The following is a 12,614-nucleotide window of genomic DNA, read 5'->3' on the forward strand; positions in this document are numbered from 1 at the left end:
TTCTCGATTGACTGAGGTCGATCGACGACTGTCTGCACTGCGGTTGGCCTTGCCGTTGAATTGGCTCAACCCAAAACGCAACGCATTCTCTAACGAGTCGCACGCTGACCATCATGCGCGAATCGTCACTCTGTTTCAGCTGCTTATGGCTCGTCTACTTCTCGCATTGCTGCAGTGTGGCGTACTGCTAGATGAGCAATGGCTGATAAGCTGGCAAGAAGTCCTCGAGATCTGTCAAAACATTGCTTGCATTGCTGAACAATGGGACAGCTCGTTCTGCGTGAAGGTTGATCCAGCCATCTCATTCGTAGTGTTCACTACACTTGTCTTCCTCGATATCCATGGGAAGTCGATCACGACTCCGGATGGTACTCTCAGAGTACAGATTGAGCATGACAAAACGGTTCTTCGCCTGATGCTCGAGCAGTTCGCAACAATCTGGACGTTACCAAGACTACTCAAACGTGAGCTAATATCAATGTTACAGGTTTGTCGTCACATGGCTAATAGCGTGCTAGTCTCATATGTCACTTTCAGCGAGTCTATACCTGGCTCTCTGACTGATCGACATATCAAGCGCATAATACTGCGCTTCGATGCCCCCTTACACTCTAGGTGGCTGCAATTTTTGGCGGACCCGCACAAATACTTGAACGACGATCAATGATGCGGACGCGCGAACACGTCATGTTCGTCTAGCATCTTGACAATGAATATGCTATTATCTACAGGCGAAGGGATTAAAAGCGTTTGACTATTAATCTATCGTGTATTTTATTCTTGTTAAAGAATGCTGTACACAAGAGAATCGAATAGAGTTTAAGCAATGTTGTAAAGCTATATACCTACTATACTTCACTTGTCCGTTGGAATCGTGCGATCATATCATTTTGATGCTCCCGTAGATGCTCAAAGCTCATGCCACCCAAAGAAACACCTGAAAATGAAATAGCGCCAGCCGACCATCAAATATCTACACACTCAACGCAGCAGGGGCTGGGGTGGCCGCCTCAGGCTGGAGTGCGACGGGCGCCTCGACTTCTGCTGGGCGTTCCACTGGTGGTTCAGCAGCCTTCACCCGCTTTGCCTCCGGTTGCTCGTCATGTGGTTCTTTGCGCTTCTCCTTCTGCTCCTTGGCCTGAGCATTCTGCTTGTTCATCTCCCTGACCCTCGCTTTCTTCGCCGCATTCGTCTCCTGTGGCGGTATGCCAAGGTGCGCATCAACCGTCTTTGCATGCTCAAGCATGCCTTCGACGCCCTCAAGACCCAGTGCGCCGATTACATCAGTGTAGCACCTCGACTTGTTCATCGCCTGGTAGCATTTGTCCCGGCCCGGAATCATCTGGCCAAGTAAGTACTTTGTGTTGCCCCACCTGTTCTCGACCATCAGCGCGAAGCGCATGTACTCGGTGACAACGGTCTTCCACTGCGAGCGCCACTCGTGCGGTCCGCCTTCTGCGTCTGATCGGAAGCAACTCGGGTTCTTCTCGGCTTCGGTCGCGATCATGGCGCCGTCGACGTTGAATTCTTCCATGAGCTTCAGCGCTTCGGTTCGCGATGTGACGTCGCCGTTCATGACGCATGCGACTCCCGCTTCCCTGCAGATGTTCCCAATCATCTTGAGCTGGTGTCGGATGGCGCGCTCCCTAGGGCGCATGGGGGTGGTTCGGCAGTGTACTGTGAGACCTGTGATACCCGTCTTGACCAGTCGCGAGACCAGCGCGGCTGTCTCTTCGGGTGTGTCCAGTATACGGATCTTGACTGAGATGCCAATCTCGTACGGCTTGCCCACTTCTTCTACCAGACTTGTGAGAATATTGCACAGCAAGTCTGGTGTCTTGAGCAGTGCCGCCCCCATGCCGCCCGCCGTCGAGAAGGGCTTCGGACAACCCGAATTGACATCGATGCCCGCCACATCTGCCGCCACCATCTTTGCCGCCTTCACCGCCAGCTCTGGATTCGCAGTACCCATCTGGTATATGAGCTTGCCCTTCTCCAGCTCCGGGTGTATCCGATACAGCACACTTTCGCGGTTTTCGGGGTCCAACGCGGGGTTCTTGAGCTTGCTCGTCGGCAGGCGCGACCACTCAAGCGTGTTCGTGTGCGGGTTCATGCGGCGCGTAGTACCAATGATGGCGCGATCAATTGTCTCCGGACCCCATACTAGGTCTGCGCCGTACTTGAGGGCGAGCAGGCGCGAGGGCAATTCGCCGGAGCGCACCATGGGCGCGAGCACCACTGTACCGCGGTAGTCGACGCCATTCTTGGGGATGGGAACACGTGCAGGCGGTGTAGATGCCATGGCGCGGGTTATCGAATGTCCAAGGGAACGTAGCATAACATGCCTTGGTGAGTGATAGATTGGAGGTGGCAGTGAGAGTGACTGGATTGTCTTCTGGAAATTCTGCGCATTGACCTCCCTTAACCGAAAGCGGTATAGCTCTGTAGATCTCCCGCGCCCTCCATATCTCTACCGACCTTCCACGTGCTATGCGAAAAACTTCCTTTCAACAGTCTGTCTAAGGATGGCACTAGAGTCTGAAAACTTCACGACTATACAGAAGAAGAGTGGGCCAATTGGGTCCACCCTAACACGAAAGCTACTGCGACAGCTTCATCCCTGTTCATCCTGACACGACACATTCTTGATATTACCATGGTAGAGCTTCATGGGAGCTAGCCATGACTGCTTCGGGCCCAGACATCCGATCCAGATATCTGACATCGCTTAGACACGCTCAAGAACCATGGTTCACATGAAAAGCCACAGTATAAAAACTTTGCACCTTCCAATGACAGCTTTTCTCGCAAAACCTTCCTCTCCCACGCTTTCTACCTTATGAAACCTTTACATTTTTTGAAAATATCAGTCAAACAGCCATGGGCAGTATCATGCCCGCATTCTTCGACGAACTCATATCCGCAAGTCGGCCATCCCTACGCAAACACCAACTCGTCGTCGACATCCTCACTTCTATGGAGATAGTCAGCCTAATAGCGCACATGAAACACCTCTTTGAATTAAGAAGACAAAATCCCCCACCCGGGTACAGCGAACTATGGTACACAGCTGGATCTCTGATATTCCAGGCCACAGCACGCATTGGCGTTACCATCCTCCAGTGCATCACCCGCGTACCCGATCCCGCACCTTTCGTGGCTGCCTTCATGTGTTCACTTCTGGCGATGCTTTGGTCTGCATTTATTCTTTTATGTGCGTCTTTGCTGCGGTTTCAGTGGCAGAGTATGAGGGTGCGGAGAGTGCAGGCGCGGAAGGAGAGGCAGGCTATGTGGGCACATCTTGAGTGGCGGGCAAGGAATGGCAGATGGATAGAAGTGGTAGATAAGGGGGAGGTGGTCTAGGGAGTGCAGGAGTTGAGAAAGCGGAGCATTACCATGTTGTAGCATTGAGCAGCGCATGGCAGACGGTGAACACCGTATTGACCATACACACACCTAGCTAGATAGTGCAAAGTCAGGCACAACTTTTAATGCATCGCCTCATCAAGTCAAGAGAAAGTGAAGCTAGTAGCGAGACTTCGCAGAGTTTACTCTCAGGCAATGATTGACCGCATCTTCCGTCAGCTTTTGCTCCTCCAAAGATCATTTCCTAACCTTTTTACAAAATTCTCACGCCTCACAGCCACAACTCTACTCAGTCGTCGCACAAGCTTCTGCGCGCCTGCAGAATGCATCCATACTTCGTCTCTCGCACATTTCACTACCTACTACAAATTTTTACCATATGCGTCACAGCTACGGAGAGGTTGGTAACTGTTCTACTAGGTTATTACACGGTCCGTAAGTTTGTTCAAGACGTATCGCAAACCTCGCCACGAAGCCACGCCGATAAATACCACGATTTGATGCGCGCTTTATTCCTCTCCATTGTTGCAGTGATCCAAATTACAACCCTTGGCCTTTTGGACATTCTTTGGGAGTTTTATGCGCCGCATGAATTTTCTTTTGCCCGACAAAAGCCACTCTTGACATTCCTTGGATGCACCTGGTTCGCTCTTTTTGCCCTAATGTGGTGCGATTATGCAGAATGGATGTATTTCATTGAATGCCAGTGGCTTGCAGGGAGGGGAGTGGGAAATCGCAAGGGAAGGCAGGAGCTGTTGGAGCAGATTGAGCAACAGATCAGAGATGGTTGCTATGACCTTGGGCCGTGAATTGTGAATCGAAGTGATCGGAAGCGACAAGCTGATGAACGGGAGCGCGCTAATAAGTTTGCTGTATTCACTCTTAGTATTGCTTGTGTAGGCTTTGTAAATAGCCTCGCCGACCAAACGGGGAACACAAATACCTCTCAAATCTTTCAAGTTCGTCATCGCCTCGCGTGCCTGTGCATTCTCTTTTTGCTCAACCTCATCAAAGTATCACAAAAGACCGCAGATCCAATCAATCTCCCGCATAATTACTCACGATGGGCCTACCCGCCATAGTCACGAACATCGTCGCCAGAAATTTACTGGTCCAAAATATGCGCAAGACGTACGGCTCGGCTCCTACCAAACGCTTTGACTCCTCATCCATGTGGCCCTGGTCTCTGCCTTATGGACAATCACGTCCCTCCTTAAACACGCTTCGAAACCCGAGGAGCTTGGAGGTTGGGTCGGTTGGTTGGCATGTTTGCTTCTCGCCACTGGCTCCGCCGCCATCCTCATTCACCTGTGGCTCATCCTCATGAGAAAGGCGCGTACCGTGTTTTTGGAGCAGTGGCTGGCCGGAAAATATCCTAGAGTCAGACATGGGAGAGAAATGGGGTATAATTATTTCCGTTTTCTTCTCGAAAATGATGGACATATCTGGGCAGAATGGGATGAGGTGGTGGAGGGCGGAAGGCCTAGTGAGGGTGTGGAGAAGCTGTGTTGGTGAGACTGTGTTGAGTGAAAGAGCAGCATGCATGCTGTGCATTCACTCCGAAGTTAGGGCAAGGCTGGCCACTAAAATTGTCTTCTGAAAGATATTTGCGCAAATGCCATAAAATCATGTTAAACATTTTCTTCTAACACAGCACAACTTTTCACGACACAACACAACCCTGCCTCATCGTACCGCACACTGAACACTTAGCAATCAATCCACTAAGCTCAAGGCTCACACCATGCATTCTGCCATTACGCAACTCGCCGCCTTCGCCTTCTCCACCGTCATGAATACCCTATCGTCACCTTCTTACGTACAACTTATCTACATCGCCCGTGCACTATTCACAGGCCACGTGGAACCCATCCTTGCTTCCTTTCAAGGCAGGGCCCTATTTACCTTGCATACCACGCTAGTTCTCTTTGTGAGCTACATGAATGCCACGCTTGCACCACTCTTATCCTTCGCTTTTATATGGTTCTGCGGCGCGGCCCATGTCTATCTTGCTGGGGCCATTTGGGATGGATATGGGTATCAAGATGTAGGCCAGTATCATGGAGAAGTGGGAGAGGAAGGAGATTGGAAATGATGAGGAGGTTGCAATGGTATCGAGTTGAAGGCTTGTACTGGACATGGAGGATAGGTGCCTTTGGCAAGAGTCATTATCTGAATGGTAGTTATTGGATGTTGTAGACGGTAGGATATGATAGTTGTGACAACTATCCTCAATATTCTGTGTCGTTTTGTATTTTCTAGCCTCGTGCTTTAATATGAACGTCCGTAATCTACGGTGGACGTCAGTCGAAAACGACCAAGCTTTATCTCTTTTTTAACGTGGTTAAAATCCTTACATCATCGCAAAATGAGAACAAGCTCTGAACAGATGTATGCTCCATAGAAAATTTGCAAATAGTGAATACACACAGCAAAAGCATCCGCTTTTAGTGGTCTCGAATTTCAAGCTCGAATAGCCTACTCTTACAGGAGCCATCGTTGCACCCATACAAAAGGCACTTAAACACCTTTCCTCCTGCACACCACCTAGGCATCACGTCTTTTCCTCATCCACGAAACAACCCATACTGTTCCAAAACCTGCGCAGTCTCCACCTCCCTCGCCTCCCTAACCTGACTAACCAGCATGTGTAAAGCGGACAAATGTACCCCAACAGCTGCGAATAAATGCATCCAATCCAAAACCTGGAACTCGTTTGCGAAAATGTCCTTGTAGGGGATGTAGAAGATGAAAAGGAGACCAGTCAGTGCCATTAGAATGAGAGGACACTCGCAGCAGTCGCAGTAGTCGGGGTGTTCGTGGATGCTGTAAGGGATGCAGATTGCGAGCAAGAGGCTGAGACAGAGGGGGATAAACGGCGAGGCCATGGTACTGGTAGTTGTTTGAGCATCGATTGAGGTTGTCTATGGTTACGCGGGTGTGTTGCGACACGTGGTTGGAAGTGAAAAAGTAGTCTTGGCGTCGGTCTGGGCCGTGTGCGGTTTGTTCGTGTGTGACCGTGAAAGAACGCGGTGTGTTAATAGTATTTGATAGTGCTCACGTGGTATTGTGTTTGATCACAAAGGTGATTGTTGATGATTTCATTGAAGCGCTGGTGAGATATGCACGATGCCATGACGCTCGATACGCGCATGCCCAGGCTATATCGTGCGTGGACGTGTGATGTATTCATCGCCTCACCAGCTTCTCCACCCCAACTTCAGACTCACCCACATCCTTCCAAACCGTCAAAGTCCTTCCACTGTCTTCTTTTATCGCCTCCATAGCCCGTAAAAGCGTCTCTCTCGAACAATTCGGCCTTACCCGCATCTGACCATTCACCTATCGTGCCATCACACCGTCCTTCCACGTGATGTATATGTGATGACAAACCAGGAGCGGTATGCATTGCACGGCGCTGGCAAGCAGCACCAGACCCAAGACTAGGAGGGTCTGACCGAAACCAAGCTCAGATATCCGTAGGATAGATGTGAGCATCCGGCTCCACGGTAGAACCAGGAGACACATGCATGAGGCGCTCAAGAGGTGGAGAGGTGCTTCATAGCCGACGACGTGATGACGCGGGTGCTTGCGGAGAATATGGACCATGCGGAAACAGTGGATATAGATCGATAGTATGAGTAGGATCTTGATTATTGATATATCGGGGCCCGGAAATGAGTCGAACTCAGGATAAATGACTGGGGCCATGATTCCCGTAACTTCCTTGCGGCCTTGAGAGACTTCTGGCGATGCCGATGCCGATTCCGATGCTTCCTTCCTTCGAGAAGTGGGTGAGGATAGAAGTTGAGGAGAGTGTCAGAGAAGTTGACACAGTTGGTGTTGAACTATTGCGCGAGAGAGTGTGTAATCAATGCGGAAGTAATTCGTGATTCACTTTGGGAGTTCCTCAAGTGACGTGTGCTCTCTAGCACGTATCATTGGGCGAGTTGTTGTGAATTTGCCTTGTAGCGACCATCACAATTCACACTCCTTCAAGGTAGCTGCAAACAAGTAGGTCAGGACGTCACGCTTGAAAGGCAAGTCTAGTGTCGAGGCGACGCTGTCGGTTGAGGGACAGCGCGCATCACTCATCGTCGAAGTGGAAGGTGTTCAATTGCTTCGACTTTTAGTGCTTACGGGCTGGCAGAAGTCATGTGTCGCATAGCACTGGCAAATTATTTCTCAGATCATGGATTTTCCCCGCATCGAAGCCAATTCGAGCATCAATTACGACGAGCATGCCATGACGCCTGGTTCATGCGGGGCGAAATATGACTTGTTGGTCAGCAGCGGCGGGGCGACATTGCATGCATTTATAATGGCGCAGGCAAGACAAGACGATGCCTTCTTCAGAAGGATTGCTTCAAGAACGGGAAGAGGCTAGCTGCTTGCATTTCCATTCTTATCTGCTGGGGCAGCGATCATGAGTGAGATGTTTGCCATTTAGCCGTGAAATAGCGCGATGTCGCGACAATGCAAGTAAGCACTTTGGTGGGTCCCGCACGAACCGATGCTCAAAGCAGCCATATTAGACTTCTCATAATGTTCACGATCTATTTTCCTCGCGTTGGTCATCTACGTTTATCTTGTAAGCCGGTATATGCGCAGCTGGGTGCGGTCGTTATCGTTGCATCGTGACAGTGCGCCATCTCACCTGCAACACTTTTATAGCTTTCCTCTTCTACTCTCGACAGCTTCCCTGAGTTTCTTGATGACCTCGCCCGGGTCCGATGCTCCAAATACTGCGCTTCCTGCAACGATGACATTGGCGCCTGCATCAGCAGCTTGGTCGATTGTCTTCTCCGATAAGCCGCCGTCGACCTCGATGTGCATCTCAGGGTACTTCTTTCGTAGCGCCGAAACCTTGGGCAGCTCTGAAGCCATGAAAGACTGGCCACCGAAGCCAGGCTCGACTGTCATAACGAGGACCATCTGCGTACGTTAGCCTCATGGATAGGGCTCACGTGATCTTGCATCGTCAATGGCGTTGGCGAGTGTGTTGAGTGAGGCGAGCAGATGGTAGCGTCCACATCGCAAGCTCTGAGCGAACAAACATCCAATCAATGTGTATTGGTGTCAACAGAATGCGGCAAGCTTCTCGAAATGGGCGCGAAGATCTGTTTTGACAGGTGCTGGGCGTTGGACCTGTTCGCGTGCCTAAGCGCCGCCACAGCGAGGCGCCAGGTAGCATCAGCCTTACCCAGCCTCGCCAAACCCGACCCGTGTCGAAACCCTCCGTGATAGCGCGCGCAATACTTCGCGCTATCGATTGTGATAGAGGCGACATTGTGTAGGAAAATGTACTTACATCAGGCACTTCGTCCTTGGCGGGATTGTCCAATATGTCCCAGAGCACATCGACTGGTGTGCTCGGCTTGATCGCGATACCAGCTTGCATGCCTTCGGCGTGAATGTACTTGATCAGCTCCTTGGGAGACGTCTTCTTATCCGACTTGCCCTCGGGAGATTCGGCAGCAGTCGATGAAATAGCAGCCTCGTAGTGGAAGCAGTAAAGATCGCATCCAGCTTTCTTGAAGTCTCGGACCCACTTCTTTGGTTCTGCAATCATCATGTGGCAGTCAAAGGTTCCTTTGCCATGTGCATTGGCTGGGCGATCTACATGGGGCCGAATCTTGGTGACCACAGGAGCGCCGAACGTCATGTTGGGCACAAAATGGCCGTCCATAATATCGACCTGAGTGTGTTAGTCACGTGCCATGCCGTCTCGGATTGGTCATTACATGAAGCCAGTCCGCGCCTTGCCCGATGGTGTCAGAGCAAGCCTTGCCTAGCGCTCCAAAGTCTGCGGACAGAATGGACGGCGCGATGATTGCGGGCGGTGACATGGCGGCGGCTCTGCTGCGGGGATAGAATGGTCTTCGTTTAACGATTGAAGAAGAGGTTAGGGCGCCAATAGCAGGACAGGCGGTGACGGTGGAAATTGACGTGTGACAGAGATCACGATATGCGTGTGGTGTTGAGTAGCACGAGTAGCAAGAGCGAGACGCCTACCCCACCATGGTCCATGCTTTCGACCGGGTGCGTCACTGCATTGTTATGCGATCTCTCTCCACCATTCCTATTCATCCGTTTGTTGTTTCGATTCAGGCATGCTCCCGCCCATGTTTCGACGCCTCACTTCCACATCGGCCTCTGCCACGACCAATATAGAAGTCATGTGCTGGTCCGCACGTGTGCATGAACCATCGGCAACGTTGCGGCGTGGCTACGGCTGCTCCCATCGCGCGTGGCATGGGACGACGCCAACTCCATGGACCCCAGCCTCAGCGAAGCCAAAAAGAGCAGAAACATGACTTGAGAGAAGACGACAAAGTTGGCAAGGCGCTATTGGGCGACTATGCTGTAGAACGCGATCCTGCCTCTCTATTGGTCCGAGGTGCAGAACGGACGCGCCCAAAATAACACAGCCCGGCGCTTACACAGAAAACATCCAACCACGCTCCGCAGCACAAGGCACATTAGGCCCAATGCGAGCAGCGCCTCCAAACGATGCTGCTTGCCATGTACTCGGGCTGGCCAACCACAATGGCACAAGAGCGGTCGGCATGTCGTGGCCGGCCTTGAACCGCTCTGATCCCTCCACCTCGACCGAAGCCGCTGTGCGAATGGACAGACAGCTGGCAATGCAGCCTCGGGCGGGTGCCATGGTCGTACTAGCTCTCGGTGAGTCAAATGGAAGGCGTCTACGCGCGATATATACTCTTGCTGTGCCGCTCGCGCCGTAGTCTCCTCTCCATTCACTTCTGTCTCCCTCCGGGCCTCTTTTTACCAACCCCAAGCCTTCGTTGATCGGAGCATTCTATCTTTACATCCCGCTGTAGATCGGCGTTTTTGGGGTTTACCCGTTTAATACTGCATCCAACACAATCGGTACCCTGTACATTTGTATTTGGATACCTCCCCACTTTACGGCATCCCAGCCAACTCGGGATTCTGAAAGTAAACTTAGTAATAATAGCGCGAGGCGAAGCTCACCTCAGCTCAATATACCAGCATGCCTGAGACCCTTCGACCTGCAGTATACAACCCTGCAGTCCTTGGCACTATGGACAACTCCCAATATGTGTCTCCGCTGGACCAGAGGCACAACCTAAATGTCATTGAAGACGACTCGACCATCGCCACCTACTACTTCTCGGCTAGCTACTCACCCTCATCCACACTTCTACCTAGTGCTGTGTCACCACGCGACACCGACGACTTCCCCACGCCAAAGGCACGCTTGTTCGACATGACACCCCAGGCCTCGCCTCGCTTTCCTATCCACACGATGACATACCCCCAAGCCAGTCGTATGAGCCGAACAGACAGCGATTTTGACTCTCTCTACGACATCACCGACGATGAGGCCGAGGTCCCTCTTCATGCTTCAACCTCCGTCAGGAAAATTGCAGGGCAACCCAAGCGCCACCGTTACCCATCTCTCGTGATTCCTTCGCCGTCTGCTTGGCCGACTATCGAGAAGTTGAAGAGCGCTACCTCGGCCGTACCAATGACCCCTTCGCACATGTTGACTCCATCACGAAGGGTTCTGGACATGATCGACTCGCACAACCTCCATGTACCTGCTCATTCAGCTGCACCTTCTCTGGATGGCAGCCTCACCTCAGAAGAGATGGACAGACTGAGCTGCCCAGCTACTCCCATCATGTCGCAGAGGTGCAGTTCCATTGCGAGCGACTCCTGGGAGCCAGTTCAACTCGATCTGCAAGCGATGGAAACCCTCCAGCACCTTGGCAACTCAACGTCAGCTGAGCAATCTGAGCAAACCTACTCTGTAACAGAGTCAAGGGGTGAGATGCAACAGGTATCCCGGCCATCCCTTGGTCTTACCATCCCTTCGGTCGATTCGGGCAATGATTCTGACGAGAGCACTCCCATCTCGGCCCTTTCCGTCCCGTCTCCCGGTGGCTTTTTCTCCTCGCTCCAGTCATCCGCCCGCCACACCTGGAGTATTCCCAAGCAAGAGGAATCAGTTCCCAACACATCCACTGCAGAAAACTTCTATGGTGTGCCGTGGGAGGGCCGACGTAACACCGCCCCCGCACCTCTTTCAGCATTACCTCAGCGCAACTCCAGTCTCTCCGGCCCAACTCTCGATGGCCATGAAGATGGTTTGGCAACATCGCGACCCAACATTCTAAGCCCTGTCGACGAAAATGTCGAGATCAAGGAGATTAACCCAAGCAAGACCATCTTCCAGTACAATGAGAACTACAACGCTGAGCTCGAGAAGCTCTCTTCAGTCAATCTTGAGATGACTGGTCGGTGGTTGGAGGAGCAAGATGAGCTGCAAGCTGCCCTTCGGGACATGAGCGATATCAGCTCTCCGGTTCTTTCGACCGAGACACGCAGCCGTGGAAACTCTATTGACAAGCCTGCCGTCAAGAAGACTGTCACTTTCGCCGATCAAACTGCTCTGACACCCGAAGAGGAGTCTGCGCCGGAACCAATCATGACTTACGTTCAGGGTTTAGAGTATATTCGCTCCAGGTCCCACAAGCAAGACACCTTCATTCACCGACAAGCTCGCGCTGAAGCAATGCACCTACAGCGCCGTTGCACACCCTCTGCACACCGTGACCAACTCCTTGGCAAGTTCGAACTCAACGAGCCTGAACGACCAGCGCCACCACGACCCGTCTCCGAGTTCTTCGTCAACGACCCAACTGTCCTGAAGGAGAGAATCGCACGCGCTCAGACGGAGCGTCAAGCCCTTGACCAGATGCTTCCTACCCAATGGGTCTTACAAGCGCAGAAGCAGCTAAATGGCGGAAAGCTCCTTAGCAAGCCTGCGACCAGATGTATCACGCGCACCAGCGCACCACGCATTCTTGACGTCGGTGGTGTTGCCACCAACGACTGGGCATGGAACGTCGCCTATGACTACCCATATGCCCACGTCACCACCGTCTACACTGCTGGCAACAACTTGTCAGACAATGTTGCCGGGCCAGGCAACCATAAGCACATGACCGTTCCTAACCTGTGGACCTTTCCCTTCCCCTCTGGCCACTTCGATGTCATCTCTGCCCGCACTCTCCACGAGCTTCTCAAGACCTCCAAGCCCCTTGGTCGCTCATCTGACGAGTACGACTTGTGCTTGAAGGAGTGCTTCCGCTGCCTCAAGCCCGGTGGCGTGTTTGAGTACAACCTGCTTGATGCAGACATGATTCACGCCGGGCCGTTATCGCACATGGCTATGGGGTGTCGAGTTTGGCTTC

General features: G+C 52.0%; 8 protein-coding genes across 8 annotated transcripts in view; 4 read left to right on the forward strand and 4 right to left on the reverse strand.

Annotated features, from left to right (window-relative positions):
• The window catches only part of SNOG_15146 (hypothetical protein), a gene marked incomplete at both ends in the record, with an annotated part of 2,103 nt that extends 1,436 nt beyond the window's left edge, over window positions 1–667 (forward strand). Inside the window, 2 exons of the mRNA XM_001805257.1 lie at window positions 176–464; window positions 519–667. Of these exons, the coding sequence (XP_001805309.1) occupies window positions 176–464; window positions 519–667 (438 nt within the window). The remainder of the gene's footprint in view (window positions 1–175; window positions 465–518) is intronic.
• A 306-nt stretch (window positions 668–973) lies between these two features.
• SNOG_15147 (hypothetical protein) lies at window positions 974–2,302 on the reverse strand (the record flags this gene model as incomplete). The annotated part of the gene is made up of 1 exon (XM_001805258.1): window positions 974–2,302. The coding sequence occupies one exon, from the start codon at window positions 2,300–2,302 to the stop codon at window positions 974–976; it is 1,329 nt and encodes a 442-aa protein (XP_001805310.1).
• Window positions 2,303–2,880: 578 nt separating this feature from the next.
• Window positions 2,881–3,305, forward strand: SNOG_15148 (hypothetical protein; the record flags this gene model as incomplete). The annotated part of the gene is made up of 2 exons (XM_001805259.1): window positions 2,881–3,214; window positions 3,238–3,305. 2 exons carry the CDS (start codon window positions 2,881–2,883, stop codon window positions 3,303–3,305), a joined length of 402 nt encoding a protein of 133 aa, XP_001805311.1.
• Window positions 3,306–5,110: 1,805 nt separating this feature from the next.
• SNOG_15149 (hypothetical protein) lies at window positions 5,111–5,489 on the forward strand (the record flags this gene model as incomplete). The annotated part of the gene is made up of 2 exons (XM_001805260.1): window positions 5,111–5,185; window positions 5,418–5,489. 2 exons carry the CDS (start codon window positions 5,111–5,113, stop codon window positions 5,487–5,489), a joined length of 147 nt encoding a protein of 48 aa, XP_001805312.1.
• Window positions 5,490–5,886: 397 nt separating this feature from the next.
• Window positions 5,887–6,254, reverse strand: SNOG_15150 (hypothetical protein; the record flags this gene model as incomplete). The annotated part of the gene is made up of 2 exons (XM_001805261.1): window positions 5,887–5,913; window positions 6,009–6,254. 2 exons carry the CDS (start codon window positions 6,252–6,254, stop codon window positions 5,887–5,889), a joined length of 273 nt encoding a protein of 90 aa, XP_001805313.1.
• Window positions 6,255–7,907: 1,653 nt separating this feature from the next.
• Window positions 7,908–9,215, reverse strand: SNOG_15151 (hypothetical protein; the record flags this gene model as incomplete). The annotated part of the gene is made up of 3 exons (XM_001805262.1): window positions 7,908–8,301; window positions 8,678–9,064; window positions 9,111–9,215. 3 exons carry the CDS (start codon window positions 9,213–9,215, stop codon window positions 8,035–8,037), a joined length of 759 nt encoding a protein of 252 aa, XP_001805314.1. The 3' UTR covers window positions 7,908–8,034.
• A 590-nt stretch (window positions 9,216–9,805) lies between these two features.
• SNOG_15152 (hypothetical protein) lies at window positions 9,806–10,036 on the reverse strand (the record flags this gene model as incomplete). Its single annotated transcript, XM_001805263.1, is given in 2 exon segments — window positions 9,806–9,987; window positions 10,006–10,036. 2 exon segments carry the CDS (start codon window positions 10,034–10,036, stop codon window positions 9,806–9,808), a joined length of 213 nt encoding a protein of 70 aa, XP_001805315.1.
• Window positions 10,037–10,384: 348 nt separating this feature from the next.
• The window catches only part of SNOG_15153 (hypothetical protein), a gene marked incomplete at both ends in the record, with an annotated part of 2,683 nt that continues 453 nt past the window's right edge, over window positions 10,385–12,614 (forward strand). Inside the window, one exon of the mRNA XM_001805264.1 lies at window positions 10,385–12,604. Coding sequence (XP_001805316.1) covers window positions 10,385–12,604 — 2,220 coding nt within the window. The remainder of the gene's footprint in view (window positions 12,605–12,614) is intronic.

The sequence above is a fragment of the Parastagonospora nodorum genome (genome assembly GCF_000146915.1).
Source record: "Parastagonospora nodorum SN15 chromosome Unknown scaffold_36, whole genome shotgun sequence".
Lineage (NCBI taxonomy): Eukaryota > Fungi > Ascomycota > Dothideomycetes > Pleosporales > Phaeosphaeriaceae > Parastagonospora > Parastagonospora nodorum.